The sequence below is a fragment of the Saccopteryx leptura genome, chromosome 1 (assembly GCF_036850995.1).
Source record: "Saccopteryx leptura isolate mSacLep1 chromosome 1, mSacLep1_pri_phased_curated, whole genome shotgun sequence".
Classification (NCBI taxonomy): Eukaryota; Metazoa; Chordata; class Mammalia; order Chiroptera; family Emballonuridae; genus Saccopteryx; species Saccopteryx leptura.
In genome coordinates this window covers 2,831,888-2,851,108 of record NC_089503.1, presented here as the reverse complement: position 1 = coordinate 2,851,108, position 19,221 = coordinate 2,831,888, and the positions used below count along the sequence as shown (strand labels likewise).

At 54.1% G+C, this 19,221-nt stretch overlaps 1 protein-coding gene across 1 annotated transcript; it reads left to right on the top strand.

The window, feature by feature from the left end:
- Positions 1–4: 4 nt before the first annotated feature.
- LOC136389650 (tumor necrosis factor receptor superfamily member 10B-like) lies at positions 5–19,221 on the top strand. The gene is made up of 11 exons (XM_066361488.1): positions 5–88; positions 5,802–5,883; positions 7,655–7,780; positions 11,150–11,264; positions 12,888–12,964; positions 14,253–14,402; positions 14,685–14,759; positions 15,455–15,480; positions 16,352–16,645; positions 17,253–17,295; positions 17,930–19,221. The coding sequence occupies exons 1-11, from the start codon at positions 47–49 to the stop codon at positions 18,232–18,234; spliced, it is 1,335 nt and encodes a 444-aa protein (XP_066217585.1). The 5' UTR covers positions 5–46; the 3' UTR covers positions 18,235–19,221.

Sequence of the window (19,221 nt, the reverse complement as noted above, 5' to 3'; positions counted from 1 at the left end):
AGACCTATATCTGAACTTCAGGCCCGCCCTCCTGGCTGTCGGCGCCATGGCTTGGTGGCTGCAGCTTCTCCTGTTGTTACCGGTCTCGGTGAGTAGCTTCTCGCCGTGGTGGGTGCGCGTGGAGCCGGGCGCGAGATGGGGAGTCCGGGGTACGACCATGCGGCGAGGCCTAAGGGGACTGAATGGGGTCCCCCTCCCCCAACGCCTGCGGGTCTCAGGACCTCCGGGGGCGCCGGGATTCGGGTGCAGGCGGGGAGACTGAGGAATCTAAGGGGTCCCCGGGCCCCAGGCGCTCCCTGGCCGCTTTGTCCCCGATCCTGCGAAGCCGAGGGCGGAGAGCAGCCTAGGGCTGCGGGTTCGGCTGATGCCGGGAGCGGGAGCTGCCCGCGCGCTCGGCGCTCGGACACAGAATGCGGGCGCCCTGCTGGTGGACACGGGGTTGCAGCGTGAGCCTGAGGTGGCGCCCAGGTTTGTGCGGGCAGCTGGAGACTGCCCAAGTTCCAGAAGTCTCAGGAGTGCCGTCCCCATCCTCCCTGCCACCCCGCCCCCACCACGCCGCTGTCGGTGGCGGTCTCAGGCGTTAACCGCAGGCGCTGTGTGCGCGTGACAGCGAGTGTCGCTTCCCCGCCATCCCGGGTGGCAAACCCAGCTGCCCGAAGAACCATCGCCCACGGAGGAGGAGGAGAGGTTGTTTTTTTCTTTTTAGATGTTACTTATTGATTTTAGAGAGAAAAGAGAGAGAAGGGGTGGGAGCACCAACTCTTAGTAGTTGCTTCTCAATGTGCCTCTGCTTTCAAACCCCAGTCCTCAGCATTCCAGGTGCACGCCTTGTCTACTACGCCACCACTGGTCTGGTCCATTTTTTTTTTTTTAATTGATTTTAGAGAAGGAAGAAGGAGCAGAGACAAGGAGAGAGGAACATAGATGGAATTAGTAACCTCTGTGCTTTGGGGCGCTATCCCGCCAGGGTTGGAGAGGGGGGCTTTTTTCTTAAAAATAAAGTGAGTTTTGTCTACTGCTAGCATTCACTCGGAAATGGTTTCCAACAGATACTCTGTTGCATTATTTTTTTAAAAGATTTTATTTATTGATTTATTTACAGGTGGGGGTGGCAGCGCAAAGTATCAAGTCATGCTTGGTTCACTTTAGTTGTTCACTGCTGGCTTGTTGCTTGTCCTATGTCCCTTGACCAGGCAATCCCATAGTTTCCAACTGGCGACCTGAACATTTCAGGTCGCTCTCTCCAACGCGCCACCACAGGCCGGATGTTTCACTATTTTCTGAATATCGGTAACAGTTTTCTCTTCCTTCCTTCCTTCCTTCCTTCCTTCCTTCCTTCCTTCCTTCCTTCCTTCCTTCCTTTCCTTCCTTCCTTCCTTCCTTCCTTCCTTCCTTCCTTCCTTCCTTCCTTCCTTCCTTCCTTCCTTCCTTCCTTCCTTTCTGACAGAGAGAGACAGAGAGAGAGAGAGAGAGAGAGACTAAGAGAGGGACAGTAGGGACATAAAGACAGGAAGGGAGAGAAATGAAATAAGAAGCATCAGTTTTTCATTGTGGCTCCTTAGTCTCCTTAGTTGTTCACTGACTGCTCTCTCATATGTGCCTTGAGGGGAGAGGGTGGGGGCTACAGCAGAGTGAGTGACCCCTTGCTCAAGCCAGTGACCATGGACTCAAGCCAGCGACTTTTGGGCTCAAGCTAGAGACCACGGGGTCATGTCTATGACCCCACGCTCAAGCCAGCGAGTCTGCACTCAAGCCGGTGACCTTGAGATTTTGAACCTGGGCTTTCTACCTCACAGTACAAGGCTCTATCTCCTGGTCAGGCTCAGTAACATTTTTCAAGTGTAAGTTCCCATAATTACATTGTCATAATAGCACAGCTGTTTTCAACCCTTTTCATCTCTTGGCACACGTAAAGGAGTTACTAAAATTCTGCACTCTCCTCGGCCACCTTCAAAGGGGGATGGTTGGAGAAGGAGCTTCTTTTTTCTTTTTTTTTTTGTGGCAGAGACAGCAGAAACAGAGAGTCAGAGAGAGGGACAGAAAGGAACAGACAGCCAGGAAAGGGAGAGAAATGAGAAACTTCAATTAATTCGTTGTGGTTCCTTAGTTCATTGATTGCTTTCTCATATCTTATGTGCCTTGACTGGGGTAGGGGGTGTTCCAGCAGACCGAGTGACCCCTTGCTTGAGCCAACAACCTTGGACTTAAGCTGGTTTGTCCTGCTCAAACCAGATGAGCCCGCACTCATGCTGGTGACCTCGGGGTCTCGAACCTGTGTCCAACCACATCCCAGTTCGACACTGTATCCACTGCGCCACCACCTGGTCAGGTGGAGGGAGGACAGGAGCTGGGAGAATGGGCGGTGTTGGGAGGGGCAGGTGCTGGAAATGAGACTTCAGGGGCAGCCAGGTGGGGCTGGGGAGGGGCCCTGGGTGCTGGAGGCCAGGACACAGCTGCCCTCAGTGTTCTTCCAGACTCGAGGGACCAGCGTGGGCTGAGATGGCAGCTGAGTCGGTGTGGGATTGATAGCCTCCCTGTTCTTGGCCCGTCCGGGTGCCCGACAGGAAAGACGCATCCTCTTGTCTCAGCCTGTTTTCCTCTTTGAAAAGGTTTTTGATTTTTTTTAAAGTTTCCTTTGCAATAACTTCCCATTCTGTAATTACCAAAATAAGTCTGATGGTTGCACAATGGAGTGAAGGTACCAAATGCCGCTCTTTCCAATGGTCACTTTTCAGTGATGTTGTTGGGCAGATAAAATATATTATGCTCACGTTGTTAAAGATGGCGCTGCCCACGTGGAAGCCTGTCTCCCAGGTGATGATATTAGTTGCCCTTCTTGCTTGGGATGGGCGTGATTATATTAATGTGTGTTGAGGGAGGGCTTTCGCGCCAAAAGGGTTTTAAAAGATGAGGGATTACGTTCTAGGGGAAAAGTGACTGTGTTCTAGGAGGAGAGCAGAGAAAGGCCATGTGGAGGAGAGGAGAAGCAGCCAAGGTGGCGGAGTGCTGAAGGACAAGCCGGTTTGTGCAGAGAGAAGGAGATGGGGAACAGAGGTGAATAAGGCTGGTGAGGTAGAACCTTTGGTTCTAGGAAACTCGGATAAGTCCGTGGCTTTGGGAGCCCTGAATGTAAAGGGAAGTGTTTTCCCAGTGTGTGTTTTACTTGCCCACCGGGTGCAAGCTAGGATTAAAGATAATGGCCCACCAGTTCTTGGCTCTGTTGTTTCTTTACCGACTGTCTGAATCCAATACGTGGGCCAGGCGGCTGTGATGGTGGCCGTGCCTACGGGCTTAACAAGTGTGAATTTGAAACCAATTATAAAAATTAGTTTCCAGAAAAGAAAAATTTAAAATAAACCAACCCACAGACTTGCTTTGCTCCTGCCTAGATGTTGCAAAGGTAACAGCATCCCAGGCCCCTGCTGTGCAGTGACCAGATCGGGTGACATCCGGGTCAGGCTGGCATTGGGTCTGCAGGCCACCTTCATATTTGAGCAGCTGTCACTGTGATGTCCTGAGCAGGCTGGAGCCCTTCCTCAGTCTGCCTTTCCTTCCACGACCATAACGCCGTTTAGAAGCATGGCCCATGATTGCATAGAGTACTTCCCAATTTGGGTTTGTCTGATGGTTTCTTTCCTTTTTTCTTTCCTTCTTTCTTTCTCCCCCCCCCCCCAAAGTGAGAAGCGGGGAGGCAGTCAGACAGACTCCTGCATGAGCCCAACTGGGATCCACCTAGCATGCCTACCAGAGGGTAATGCTCTGCCCATCTGGGCTGTTGCTCCTTGGTAATTAGAGCCATTCTAGCACCTGAGGCGGAGGCCATGGAACCATCCTCAGCACCTGGGTCAACTTTGCACCAATGGAGCCTTGGCTGTGGGAGGAGAAAAGAGATAGAGAGGAAAGAAAGAGGGAAGGGTGGAGAAGCAGATGAGCGCTTCTCCTGTGTGCCCTGACTGGGGATCAAACCTGGGACTTCCACACCCAGGGCCGAAGCTCTACCACTGAGCCAATCGGCCGGGGCTTTTTTTTTGACAGAGTTAAAGAGTCAGAGAGAGGGACAGAGACAGACAGGCAGGAAGAAAGAGAGATGAGAAGCATCAATTCTTCGTTGCAGCTCCTTAGTTGTTCATTAATTGCTTCCTCGTATGTGCCTTGACGGGTATGGGGGGGGGGCTACAGCAGAGCTAGTGACCTCTTGCTCAAGACAGCGACCTTGTGCTTCAAGCCAGCGACCTTAGGGCTCAAGCCCAGCAACCATGGGGTCATTTCAATGATCTCACACTCAAGCCAGCAACCCCACGCTCAAGCTGGTTAGCCTGTGCTCAAGCCAGTGACCTGGGAGTTTAGAACCTGGATCCTCCGCATCCCAGTCCAACGCTCTATCCACTACGCCACCACCTGGTCAGGCCCTTCTCATGGTTTCTTGTGAATAAAGCCCAGTTAGGTGTTTTCGACAAAAATACCACAGAAGTGATGTGTCATTTTAGCTGCATCATCTAAAGAGACAGCACCTGTGACATCGCTTTGTCCCTTTCCTGGCTTGTTGACTGTGATGACTTAGGTCAAGCACTGTTTGATGGAATCCATCATCTTTAAGTTACTGTTATTTTTTATTATTATTATTTTTTTTTACAGAGTCAGAGAGAGGGATAGATAGGGACAGACAGACAGAAACGAGGAGAGATGAGAAGCATCAATCATCAGTTTTTCGTTGCAACACCTTAGTTGTTCATTGATTGCTTTCTCATATGTGCCTTGACCGTGGGCCTTCAGCAGACTGAGTAACCCCTTGCTCAAGCCAGCGACCTTGGGTCCAAGCCGGTGAGCTTTTTCTCAAACCAGATGAGCCCGCGCTCAAGCTGGCAACCTCGGGGTCTCGAACCTGGGTCCTCCGCATCCCAGTCCGACGCTCTATCCACTGCGCCACCGCCTGGTCAGGCTAAGTTACTATTATTTTTGTTGTTGTTGTTGTTACTCCTATGGTGTTTGCAAACTGAGTTTTTGTCTGTAAACCTATCTGTATCAGTTTCATTTTCCCCAACCAAACATACAGCATAAATCAGTAAATTCTTACAATAGAATCGAATTTGCAGTGAAGGGGGGAAAAGAATCTGGGGAACAGAAAATAAAGAAAGTAAAAGCCAGAAGAAAAGAAGGAAATAGTCAAGCAGAAAGTAAGATATCAAACTTCCAATTAAGAGGGTAGACAGAATCTAAATACAGGAGCCACCCAGGACGTACACCTGTACATAGACATAGGTTAGTCACATCTGTGGATTATCAGGCTGAATGTGGAAGAAAAACCTACTGGTGGGTGTTTTTAGAGCCAAGCCTCAAAGGAAGGACACAGGACACCCTGAGTGACACAGTGGGAGATGAAGGGGGAGACAGGTGACGGGCACTGTCCTGTAAGGACGGCGGGAGTGGCATTCTCAGAATGGGACACGAGGGGATTCAGGCAGGAAGGGAGGTCCCATGCAGCTGCTGAGACAGCCAACTGCGTCCTGGAGCAAAGACTCAGGTCCGAGGCTGCCTAGCAGGCGGGCCCTGGTTCTAAAGGTGCAGGTCGATGCGATATCCACGACCATGTGCCTCAGGAAACTACAGATGGCCCCACGTTACACCTGCCCCACAGAGCAAGTGCAAGGACACAGGCATATAAGACCGTGTTCCCCGTGATGGGCACAGTGCTTGGTGGGTGGCCGTCCACCTTGGCTGACACGTGTCCATGCAGGGGACGTGTACGTCCATCCGGCTCAGAGGCCTCTCTTGATTAACCCAGTCTCCCTTTGTGATTGCAGGTGATCATAGGAACCAATGTGAACCAATGTGAACCTAACCAGTATGAGCAGGGGAACCGCTGCTGTGACCGCTGCCCCCCTGGTGAGTGTCAGGACGTCTTCCTGGGCCCTGGGCAGACCTGACCTGGGAGTGGGGGCTCAGCCCCTTGCGCAGAGCTGCAGGCCGCCTGGGTGGGGAGGACCAGGTGGGCGGGCCTCACCTGAGCAGTTACCCCCCCACCCACTGCAGGGCTCTGTTGTGAACAGAGGGGTCTCTGTGCTTACTCTGACATTGGGGAGGTGCCTTCACAGGGCTTGGAGGACAGAAGTGGGGTGTGTGCCCAGGGTGGACACTCCCCTGAGCATCCTGTCAGGAGCGCCCCCCTCTCAGGGCAAGGATGAGGGACACCTGTGGTCAGTAGCTCTAGTGAGTGGCTACCGCTGCCCGCACGCCCAGCATATCCACTGAGGCTCACTCACAATCATGAAGATGCTCTGAATTATCCCGTAACGCAGCGGGGGCCCCAGGCTCCAAGGGCCTGCTCTGCCCTCCCTCCCACCACATCCCCTCATTGTCGGTCAGGACCAGGCTCCTGGGCCTTCTGTGGAACGTGATCAAGGCCACGGCCCCCACACTGCACCCCCATCTACACACACAGGCTGCTGCGCACACACTATCAGTGCCCCTACCTTCTAGGGTCTCCTCTTAGAAAGACACAGCCACACACCTGCACCCCCGCTCTCTGAGCCCCACCCACACCGCCACACGCCTCCTTTTAGCCATGAGTCTGAGCCGTTCGGGGCTCCCAGCTCAGGGACTGAACCCCACACCCAGACCACTCACGGCTGCTCACACACCACCAGTCCATACAGTACACACTTCTACAGGTATGCGTATCTATGCACGCACACACCTGTGTGCACACACACCTGTAATATACTGCACACACGTATGTACACCTATGAATTAAAGGCACAGTTTATCTAACATGAAACCTTTGAGCTCTCAACATGCATGCAAAAGGCACGTTGTTATAGCCTCAGGGACAGTCTTTGCACAAGGCGAGAGCTAGTCCACCGGGTTCCTGCGGGCCCAGCACCTGTTTCTAGGTCTCCAGGCTCCACAGGAAACTGTCCCGGAAGCTGCTGAGCGGCCCCGGGTGGGTAGAGGCACAGGAGGTCGGCTGGGCCCCAGTGCACCCTGAGAACCCCTCCTTCCCGAGCTGGGCCCCAGTGCACCCTGAGAACCCCTCCTGCCCGAGCTGGGCCCCAGTGCACCCCGAGAACCCCTCCTGCCCGAGCTGGGCCCCAGTGCACCCTGAGAACCCCTCCTGCCCGAGCTGGGCCCCAGTGCACCCCGAGAACCCCTCCTGCCCGAGCTGGGCCCCAGTGCGCCCTGAGAACCCCTCCTGCCCGAGCTGGGATCCAGTGCGCCCTGAGAACCCCTCCTGCCCGAGCTGGGCCCCAGTGCGCCCTGAGAACCCCTCCTGCCTGAGCTGGGCCCCAGTGCGCCCTGAAAACCCCTCCTGCCCGAGATGGGCCCCAGTGCACCCCGAGAACCCCTGCCCGAGCTGGGCCCCAGTGCACCCTGAGAACCCCTCCTGCCCGAGCTGGGCCCCAGTGCACCCTGAGAACCCCTCCTGCCCGAGCTGCAGGGTATCGGGAACACCTGGGTTGACTCAGGTTCCTAGGTCCTGGGACACTTGGGGCCAGGTGCCATCCAGAACATTCTGAGGAGCTAGGAGGTGAGGGTTGGCGCTGTGCTGGGGACTGGCCCTCAGGTGCTGAGGAACCTCCTGGGGCAGAGGCCTCAGCGACCAGGTGAGTCTGTTTCTCAAGCCGCAACCTCACGTATGTCCCCACCCCTCCCACAGGCTACTTTGTCAGCCAACCCTGTGACATGGAGCACCGCACACAGTGCAGTCCGTGCCCACCTGACACCTTCATGCCCAACGACAATACGGAGAGCGAATGCCAAAAGTGTTCCCGGTGCCGGCAGGGTAAGTACGCTGTTCTCAGGCATGTGGGGTCCTTTGGATTTTTTTTTTTAATTTTTTAATTTTTTACAGAGAGTGAGTCAGAGAGAGGGATAGACAGGGGCAGACAGACAGGAACAGAGAGAGATGAGAAGAATCAATCATTAGTTTTTCATTGTGCATTGCAACACCTTAGTTGTTCATTGATTGCCTTCTCAAATGTGCCTTGACCGTGGGCCTTCAGCAGACCGAGTAACCCCTTGCTGGAGCCAGCGACCTTGGGCTCAAGCTGGTGCGCTTTTGCTCAAACCAGATGAGCCCACGCTCAAGCTGGTGACCTCGGGTCTCGAACCTGGGTCCTCTGCATCCCAGTCTGATGCTCTATCCACTGCACCACCACCCGGTCAGGCATTCTTTGGATTTTAAAGCACACACCCCTTCTACCAGGCTGTAGAGCTCACCCCAAGAGCAGTCATTACAGATGAGCAGGGTGATGGGGTTGCCAGGTCCCCATCACAGGGGCACATTTACCAGGACAATACGTGTCTGCAGTTAAAGAATCCACTTAGCTAGAAGGATTTCAGAGCTGCCGTCTACAAGAATAGCACACAGTCGTTTGCCTCAGGTTCCATATATCAGCAACAAAGTGGTTTTAAAAATATAACTGTAGCCTGACCAGGCGGTGCCGCAGTGGAGAGAGCATCGGACTGGGATGCAGAGGACCCAGGTTCGAGACCCCGAGGTCGCCAGCTTGAGCGCGGGCTCATCTGGTTTGAGGAAAAGCCCACCAGCTTGAACCCAAGGTCGCTGGCTCCAGCAAGGGGTTACTCGGTCTGCTGAAGGCCCGCGGTCAAGGCACATATGAGAGAGCAATCAATGAACAACTAAGGTGTTGCAATGCACAATGAAAAACTAATGATTGATGCTTCTCATCTCTCTTCGTTCCTGTCTATCTGTCCCTGTCTATCCCTCTCTCTGACTCTCTGTCTCTGTAAAAAATTTTAAAAATAAATAAATAAATAAAAATTAAAAATATATAACCGTAGAGAAAAGATACCATTATTTTTTACAAAAGCAAAAAATAAGATAACTTTAGAATTAATCTAACAGAGGATGTATTGGGTGTTTATGTGAGCAAACATTTAAGAAAACCTGAAAGCTCTGAGGATAAGAGGATGAGAAAGAAGATACAACGTTTCAAAGATGTCAGTTACAGGGAGAGAATCTCAGGGTCAGTGCATTCTGAAGGAAATCTCAGCACAGGGTGTGCACCTCAATCCGACAATTTTTTGTTTTATTTTTTTATTCAGCGAGAGGAGGGAAGGCAGAGAGACAGACTCCAGCATGCACCACCACCAGGATCCATCCGGAAAGCCCTCTAGGGGGCTATGTTCTGCCCATCTGGGGCGTTGCTCCGTTGCTCAGTAACCGAGCACTTCTTAGTGCCTGAGGCAGAGGCCACGGAGCCATCCTCAGTGCCCGGGGCCAACTCGCTCCAATCCAGCCATGGCTGCAGGAGGTGGAGAGAGAGAAGCAGATGGGCGCTTCTCTTGTGTGCCTTGACCAAGAATTGAACCCAGCACACCCATAGACTTGGCTGATGCTCTACCACTGAGCCAACCAGCCAGGGCTTATTTTTATTTTTAAAAAATATTTATTGATTGGCCTGACACTGTAGTGGTGCAGTGGATCAAGCATCAACCTGGAATGCTGAGGTTGCTGGTTCAAAACCCTGGGCTTGCCCTGTCAAGGCACATATGGGAGTTGATGCTTCCTGTTTCTCCCCCCCCCCTTCTGTCTCTTTATCTCTCTCTCTCTTTCTCTCTTCTCTAACGTGAGTAAATAAAAAAAAATTAAAAATATTTTTGATTGGTTTCAGTAAAAGTGTAAGGGAGGGAAAGAGAGAGAGAGAGAGAGAGGCAGGAACATCAAGCTGTTCCTGTCTGTGCTGTGACCAGGGATTGAACCTGCAACCTCTGCTATCTGGCCAGGGCCATATACATTTTATTTTTGAAAAAACGGGAAGCCTGACCAGGCAGTGGTACAGTGGAGGACCCAGATTCGAAACTCCGAAGTCACCAGCTTGAGCCCAAGGTTGCTGGCTTGAGCAAGGGCTCATTCAATGTGCTGTGCCCCCCTCTCTTGCCAAGGCATATATGAGAAAGCAATCAATAACTAAGGTGCCACAACAAAGAATTGATGCTTCTCATCTCTCTCTCTTCCTGTCTGTCTGTCCCTATATGTCCCTCTCTCTGACTCTGTCACAAAAAGGAAGGAAGGAAGGAAGGAAGGAAGGAAGGAAGGAAGGAAGGAAGGAAGGAAGGGAGGAAGGAAAAGGAAAAAACAGGAATATTCATGAGGGGCAGAGGGTGCACAGCTGCCTTTACAGACAGGTCTTTGCAGCAAGGTAGGGAGGGAGGGAGGACGAAAGCCATAGAAAGTTCCAGAGGGTGGAACTTGATACACTGACAGCATGAACACAAGCTAGCACCGGGTTCCCACATACTAAGATTTGAAGAGACAAGGAGACAGCTCAGCTCAGTATCACGAGTTCAAAGGGTGCCTACGCCACTGCCCACCACCCGTCCCTGCCTCAGCCTCCCCCTGGGCTGGCTCTTCCCCATGTCCGCTGACACTGGGGACAGTATGTAATGGCATCACGAGGAGCCACCCAGTGTCCACTGATAGAGGAGTGGGTATAAATCCCGTGTGAGTTTGCACAGTGTCCCCCAGTGACACTGGACCATGACAACAGGACTGAGTCCCAAAGGAGTGGGCAGTGTGCCCAGCACGGGCCGTTCGGCCGCACTGACGTAGGGCTGGAGGTAAAATCACAGAGGGCTGACTCAGGGGTGTGGGGTCGGGGCCCCAGGCGTGTGGGTGACGGTCTTAGTCTCAGACTGGGCTGTGGTTCCTCTCATGTTTATTTCATGTCACATGTAGCTCATGGTTCTTCCAGTGGGTCAGAAGGGAAGACGGGGCAGCTGGACAGAGGTGTTTGGAAACCCTGCCTGTCTGTAAAGCGTCAGCGTGGGAGGAGGTCTGGCGGGCTGCGGCGGTCGCCCCTGTGCCCGGAAGGGTGTCATCAGTGTGACCGCAGAGCTGTCCCAGTGGGTGTGGGTGCAAAGGGTTCTCTGTGTGCTGCTGGCAGGGACTCATAGCAAAGGAGCAGACAGGAATAATCTGGGGGTGTCTCTGAGGTGTGGCTCGGTCCTTCCTGCTCCTCCGCAGTCACCCCAGTTGCAGGAAATCCGGTCTGATTGTTACCTCGTCCCTAAACGTTAGAAAGGACGGAGTGAGCAGGTCAGTTCCGGTGGCTAAGGGGCCAGACATGCCAGTGTGGCCAGGGACAGAGTCCCAGCCCTGGTGACTGACCCCCTGCCTTCCCTCTAGACGACCAGGAGATGGTGAGTGACTGCGACCCACGCAGAGACCGGCGGTGTCAGTGTAAGACCGGGACCTACTGCGACTCTGAGGACTGCTCGGAGAACTGCAATCGCTGTACCAGGTGTGTCAGCCTTGGGGCACGGGGCCATGAAACAACCTGGGTCCAGCTCCCCCATCCACCACTTGTCCTCTGTGGGTCACTTATGCAGCTGCCCCCTGGGTTTCCCCATCTGTGAAATGGTAGCACCAGCCACCAGGAGGAGCCATTCTGTAGATTAAATCAAGCAAATGGCAGGGCTGACTCAGTTCATCCACTGACTCCTAGATCCCCTCATTCTACAGACAACAGTGCCCCCTGCAGTCTGCAGGTGGAACTGCGGGCTCAAGCCCCAGCAGTGCTGGAGTCAGTCAGTCAGTCAGCAGATGGACAGTGACGGTTCCATGAGGGGCAGAGGGCGCAGAGCTGCCTTTACAGACAGGTCTCTCCAGCAGAAGTGGGGAGGGAGGGAGGACGAAAGCCATAGAAAGTTCCAGAGGGTGGGAGCTCTGGGCTGGGAGAAGGGCAGGACTGTGTCCCGTGAATGACCATTGTCACTGTGTGAGTGTCCCGGGTCCATCTGTATCAAAGCACCACAACTGGACACTTTCAAAACCAACAGGAATTACTCTCTTGCAGTTCTGCAGACCGGGAGTCTGCCGTCCAGGTGTGGCAGGGCCACGCTCCCTCCGAAGGCTCTGGGGAGGATCCTTCCGGCCTCTGCGGCTCTCAGCTTTGGGTGGGGCCGGCGCTCCTTGGCGCCCCTGTGCTCCTAGACGCATTGCTCCGACCTCTGCCTCTGTCTGCACACCACGCTCTCCGTGTGCTGTCTCCTCTCTGCATCTAGAATGCTCTGCATCTAGACTGCTCTCTGCATATAGACTGCTCTCTGCATATAGACTGCTCTCTGTATATGGACTGATCTATGCATATAGACTGATCTCTGCATATAGACTGCTCTCTGCATATGGACTGCTCTCTGCATATAGACTGCTCTCTGCATATGGACTGATCTCTGCATATGGACTGATCTCTGCATATAGACTGCTCTCTGCATACAGACTGCTCTCTGCATACAGACTGCTGTCTTTAAGGGCAATGGTCATTGATTAAGACCTGCCTTACCCCGGTATGAGCTCACCTGACTAGAGCATGTCTACAAAGACCCTGCTTCCAAATAAGGTTTCATCCTGAGGTTCTGAGTGGGCCTGGGCTTGGGGGAATCTTCCGGGGAGATAACCCAGAGGTAGAGAGAGCACTTGCAGAACAGTTCAGTCTGTGGGGCGCATTGGAGGCCCTTTAGTACACACCGGCCATGCTGACCTGCGGGCTCACTCATGTGCCTGACACGTGTACAGTCAGCGCTGCCTGCAGGTCTGGTCTGCTCAGGGCTCTGGCTTCTCTCTACTGGCTCGCCTATGCCCTTCCCGTGGGCTCCAGCTTTGGACTGTCTTCCCTCTTGGAAGAGATGTGGCGACCGCAAGTCCACACTCACAGCCACACAGCTTTTTCTAGGAGCAGGTGGAGCGGGACCCCTCCCCCGGGAACCACCGAGCATTCCCAGGTTCTTCTCTCTTTGGAGCACACTGGGCCAGTTAGCTGGGGAATGCCAGGCACCGAGAGCCCAGGGCGGGTGGGCGGTCCTGGGACCTGGGCGGGGCCTGAGCCCGGAGATCACACTCAGGTTTCCTCCCTCTTTCTGGTCAGTTGTAAAGGCGCCACCCTCCAGACATGCAATGCCACCATGGATACTGTGTGTGCCACGGACAGAAACCCAGAGCCAGGTAGGAAGCCGCTCCAGGGCCCAGGCGGGGACGGGGGTGCAGGGGGCCCGAAAGCCTGTGCCTCTTGGGTTAAGTCTGGGCAAGACCCGTGCCCATTTTCATGTGGGTTTCATGGTTGTATCTGGGATCGTTTCTCATTTATAACTCAGGATACAGACCCTTTACTCTAGAAATGTCTCCTCCCAGTCAGGGTACCTCTGTACCAGTTTGTGGGGGGTTGTGGTAGACCGAGGTTCCTCCTGGTAACGTGGTCTGGTCTGTCCCCACTTTCCTATGTTTGCTGCTCTCTGATCCCCTGTGAGAAGTCTTTCCTTATCCCAAGATGTTGCTCATATGATCGCAGAATCTTTCTTATTTCATTTGACAATGACGCTGGCATTGGCGTGTTCGTGGTGTGAGGCAGGCGATGTGGCTCCGTGTGGTTTGTCCACACACACGCAGATGACGGAGCACCGTGTGGGGAACATAGACCCTTCCCCCAGTCTCGGTGTCACCTGGTCGTAAACCAAGCGCCCGAGTACGTCCGTCTGGGACTTTCTATCTGTCCTTGGACATGACACCATATTTCCACAGTATTCTCGGAGCTGCTCTTGTACTTTGGGGTATCAATTTATAGTTCTGAATTAGCTTGTAGATTTCCATAAAATGATTTGAAATCATCCATTTAAAGAATATCTTAATGCCAAAATAAAATATATTCGTTAGGGCCTGATCTGATTCTAAAGAGAAGCCATTGGACCATCAGTGGCTTCATGTGGAAGAGTCCTACGTCCCTCTGTTCTCGTGGGGTGGCCACGTGTCCATGCTCCGATTGGCCTGTACAGCTTTTCTGTCTGTGACTCCTGTTGGTGCTGTAATGTCACCAGCGTGAGGACAGGGCACCAGAGTGGTCTCAACAGACCTCCCCTGGGGGTGGGCTCTGGCCTGTCCCCTGGGCCGCTGTGGCCGGGCTCTGCTCTACTCAGGACCAGCTGTCGTCCCCCTCTCTCCGGCCACCGGGCTTTGCCTCCTGCCGGCCCAGGAGGAAGTGACCACTCAAACTAGAGCCCCTTAATGGGACATCACAATCTTGGCCACTCTTGTGGGACTGACTTGGTACTGCCTTCACAGTTGGGTCCTCATCTGCGAGCCGGACAGATGAGCCTGTCCTGCCTCCACCCCGAGAGACTTGGGGCCTGGACGTGGAGAGCCGTTCCAGCTCCGAGAGCAGGCGTTTCCTTCTCTAACGTGTCCCTTGGGGGGTGACATGCTTACCTGACTATGGCTCTCTCTGTCTGCCCCCTTCCAGGAAACCCAGCCAGTGGTTCTGCTGAGAGCTCTCCTGGCTTTGTAAAAGTGGGGGTGCCCATCATCGCTGTCATCATCGGCCTCGTCATTGGCCTCGTCATCGGCATCGTCATCGGCATCGTCATTGGCATCCGCTGCTGTAGAAGACCAGGTAGAGTAGAGTCCGAGCTGCCCCGCAGGGGACACAGGTCAGCAACCAGGTCAGGAACTGCAGGAGGTGCTAGGCGGGACGTTCTTCATTTAAAACAGAGCTGCGCTCACTTCCTCACTCAGGGACCCTCGGGCCTGAACTGGCGCTCTGGGCAAGGGGCTGTGTGCCGAGTGCGTGACCTGGCACAAGGCTTCACACCAGCATCCCAGGGCAGCGGGCAGGGGCAGGGTGTCCGGGTGCCCTGGCCAGGAAGCAGGGGGTCGGGGAGGTGAGAGCACTGAGCACGCTCACTCACTGGTAACTTTTACCTGTTTCCAGGTGTGAAGCTTTTGCAGCAGATACTCGGTTTCTTGAAGCGTAAGTACATTTCCTTTGTAATTAATGCAGGGATTTCCCTACAGAAGTCCTTGTCCAGTTATATCAGTCATAGTCATCTGACACTTAACGATGGGATACACTCTGATAAGCGTGTCCCTAGGCAATATTGTTGTGCAAACATCACAGAGAACACGAGCATCTGGAGGGTAGAGCCAGTACCAGGCTGTGTGGTGTAGCCTGTGGCTCCCTGGCTACAGACCTGCAAGCACATTACTGTACAGACAGCAGGAGTATTACATCACACGGGGCAGCGAGATGCAGTGAGCAGAGCTGACCACCAGGTGGCGGAGATGCTGCCTGTGAATCACACTGGCTGCTCTAGGCACTTTCTCACAAGTAGGGAGATACACCCAGAAACAGATACAAAGTGGAGACTAGTGCGTCAGTAAAGCAGTAACATAGTAGCTCATTATTGCTGGCACGCTGCTGTAAGTAATCATATCTGCTACTTTTCTGTGCCTCTGGCAGCAGCACAAGTTTGTTCACACTTATCACCCCAACCACGGGAACAATGACATGTGGCCCTTTGGTGAGGCCTTGTCACCAGGTGATAGGAGTGTTTCAGCTCAATTCTACTCAATGGGCGCACAGCGGTATGTGTGTCTTATCATTGACCAAAACGTCGTTATATGGTATATGACGGTATATTTATGCATTTTCTTTTTTATTTTCAGTAAAGTCGAGTGAGCCAAACAGCCATGTGAGTATCACTGGGAGTGTCCTACTCATGGCTTCAGGCCTGAGGGCCGCAGAGAGTCCCCAGGGTGGCAGGAGGCAGCCGCCCCACCCCCACCCCACCCATATTCACACCTCAGCGTTTGTGGAGTGGTCCCACCCCCTCAGCAGATCCTCAGTGTTGTGCTAGAGACGACTTCATCTCTGCTGGTCTAGACCCCGATTGGAAACTGAGGCACTGGGGGCACAGGGCTGTGTCCGGGTTCCCCAGGGCTGTCGAAACAGATGACCCCAAACGTGGGGCTTAATACACAGGGCCTCCCTGTCTGCCCGATGTGGAGGCCAGAAGTCTGCAATCCGGGTGTCAGGGGTTGGCTCCCTCCCAGGCCCTGGGGGGTCCTTCCAACCCCTCCCTCACCTCTTCTGCTGGCTGCCAGCAGTCCTGCTGTGCCTTGGCTGTCGACATGTCACTCGAGTCTCCGCCTCCGTCCTCACCTGGCCTCCTCCCCGAGTGTCTCTGTGTCTCTGAGTAGCTGTCTCTGAGGACACTCCCTCGTCACTGGGCTTAGGGCTACTGTCATCCTGTGTGGCCTCATCTGCACAGACTCCATTCCAAATAAGGCCCCTTCTGAGGTCCTGTTCATGGTTTAAGATGTGGACATCTCTTTTGGGGTCACCATTCATCCTATGAGAGACTCGTTTGGGGAACCCCCAGGGAGCTGGGAACAGAGCTGGACCCTGACCCCGTGAAGCACTCTTCAGTGAAAGTGCACGGCCCTGGCTGGTCTACCAGACACCTTGTCATTTCTGTCCCTCAAAGTGTCTGTCCCCTAAACTGGCTTGTATAAGACTGTGCTACAGAAGCCTGTCACCAAAAGCATGACTTTGTTTTTTAGTCACTCGATAGCATCCAGTTCAGCACACTGCTGGCTACAGACCCTGAGAGGGGCCCACCTGCCCCGGGCGAGGCCACAACACCGCTGCTGCAGGAGGGGGACTCAGCCCTGGCGCCCGGGGCCGGGCCCCGCCCAGGACCCTCAGAGGAGCCTGGGGAGGACACTGAGCTGCAGGAGGTGGTGGCCGGAGGAAGCCAGGCAGCCCCAGAGCAGGAGCTGCAAACTGCTGCTCCCCCGGCCCCGGGGCTGCAGGGTCAGGCCGAGGCGGCAGCCTCCCTCAGGCACCTGGAGCAGGTGAGCGAGCTCCCTGGGAGGGTCTGCGTAACAGTGCGGCCTGCGCTTATAGAGCACCTACTGTGTGCAGGGCCGTGGTAACTGCTCCCTCTGCGCTCTCGTCAGTTCTTGTCTGGGTTTCCTGGGGCGACCACAGCAGAGCACCACGGACCAGGCAACGTGAACACCACAAGTTCACTGTCCCCGTTCAGGAGGCAGGATGTCCAAGGTCGAGGTGTCGGCAGGGCTGGTTCCATCCGAGGCCGTGAGGGAGGTTCTGGTCCAGGCGTCTCCCCTGGGCCGGGGTCTGGGAGGGGTCAGGGGAACACTCAGAGCATCCGGGCCCTGGACCCTCGCCCTCCAGAGCTGGGGCAGTGGGACAATGCAGTGTTGTCCCCAGGCCCAGGCCATGTCCTGGGGGAGTGTGACACAGAGGCAGGTGGCCCTGAGCTCCCTGCTCCCCCTGGGGGGACAGCTAGTGACTTCTGGAGTGTGGTTACAAAGGCCGCCCTGCCCCCACCCACTGCTGCCACACAGACCCAATGACACTTTAGTTTTCTGTGAATTTCCTGCAAGTGTTCACACAGGTGTCTTCTCCTGGTACAATTTCATTGTCTTTTCTCTGCAGGAATATAAACAGCAGTATTTTCTGAAGGACACGTCCTGTGATGGTAAGTCATTCAAATTCTTCAGTTACAGTGACTGATGAGGTGTAACTCCTTCTTGTTTGGTGTGAATGTCAAGGTCTAATGTCTGAATTCTGGAAAGGGGAATTATGTAAATAGCCTGGTGCTATTTCTCATCTCATCCTCTCTGACAGCGGTGGGGATCCACCCTCTTTATAGACTTAGATATCAGACGGTCCACAGCTCAGCAAGGCCACAGAACTCTGCCCCAGGTGTCAGATCCTGTACTCGGCCCCCTGGCATCAGCCTTCTGTCCTGACGCCTCACAGCCGCTCTGGTGAGGTGGGGAGGAAGGGCGGGGCCAACCCCAGCAGACTCCTTATCCCGCCCCGGTCCAGCATTCCCGGGATACCAGGTCCCTTCACGGCTCACTGGCTGCAGAGTGAATGAGGAACAGGCAGGTTGAGAGCCATGGCAGGTCAGGGCTAACCACGGTCACCTGGTCCCAGAGCCCCTGCACTTCTTCCAGGTCAGCCTGGGTGGCCCAGGGCCCCCCTCCCCGGGGCCATGGTGTGCCGGCGGGGCCGGGCCTGGAGGAAGGTGGGAACGGTTACAGCGACGCTTCGTGAGCCTTCCGGAATTGTAACCAAGTCTTCCTTTCTCATTTCTGTTTTCTCAGCCAGCAAGAAGCTCTGTTATGAATTTGTACGTAAGGTTCCAGCGAATGACTGGAAGATGTTCGTGAGGCTTGTCGGACTCGGAGAAAATGACACTGATATTTGTGAACATGAGAACCCAGGGAATCTGATGGAACAATGTTACAAGATGCTGGTCCGCTGGAAGAACAGGCTGGGAAGGGACGCGTCCCCGTTCACACTCATGGCGGCCCTCCATGAAATGGAGCTCCACGAGGAATTGCACAATATTATGAACCACTTGGTTGCTGAAAATATCTTAGGGAGGCATGCAGAGACCCCAAAGTAGAGTAAACTCTGGACACAGGGTGTGACTTTAAGCAGCATCCTGAATGGGGAGGGGTGATCTTCTTTCCTGGTTCTGATCCCATTGGAAGCTTCATGAATCCCAGACAGGGCTCAGCCCCTTTCTCATCTGAATGGATTCCCTGTGAAGCTTCCAGTGGGAGGTCCGTGCAGCAAGAGAGCTTCTTTGCTGGGCACGGCCCGTCCGGGACTTCTTGTGGCCAGTGTGGCTGACCTGTGGCAGGTCCTCAGGTTACCCAGGGTCCCTAAGCTGCTCAGGAATGAACCCCCTTATTGTGCGGGGTGGGCTCACGTTCCACAGACCCTCTTCTAGGCACTGTGGGCAGGAGGGGTTGATGGTTGTCTTCTGTCCCCACCAACTCCTTGATCTCCGAGTTACTGTGATGTCTGCATGCCCTGAACAGAATGTGACATTAAGTGGGTGAAATGTACGATCAGTTCAGTGACAGGCAAGCCTGCAGCTGTCCTGGGCTAGCACTAGATCATCTCAGGTGAGGCATGGGGGACAGTTTACAGAGCCATTTTAGAAAAATAATTTTCAGGATTTTACTTTTTTTTAATTTTTAATTTTTTTTAGAAAAATGTGTAAGACTATTTAACATTTTAGAGAGGAGAAAGAGAACGGGGGGGAGGAGCAGGAAGCATCAACTCCCATATGTGCCTTGACCAGGCAAGCCCGGGGTTTCCAACCAGCAGTCAGTGTTCTAGGTCTACACTTTATCCTCTGTGCCACCCCAGGTCTATGCAGCCATTTCTTAAGTGCCTTATATTTAAACATCTTGACGCGTAAGATATTGGTGCTATTTAATATATGTCTTAAATTTATTCTTTGCAGGCCCTGGCCGGTTGGCTCAGCGGTAGAGCGTCGGCCTGGCGTGCGGGGGACCCGGGTTCGATTCCCGGCCAGGGCACATAGGAGAGGCACCCATTTGCTTCCCCACCCCCCCCCTCTCCTTCCTCTCTGTCTCTC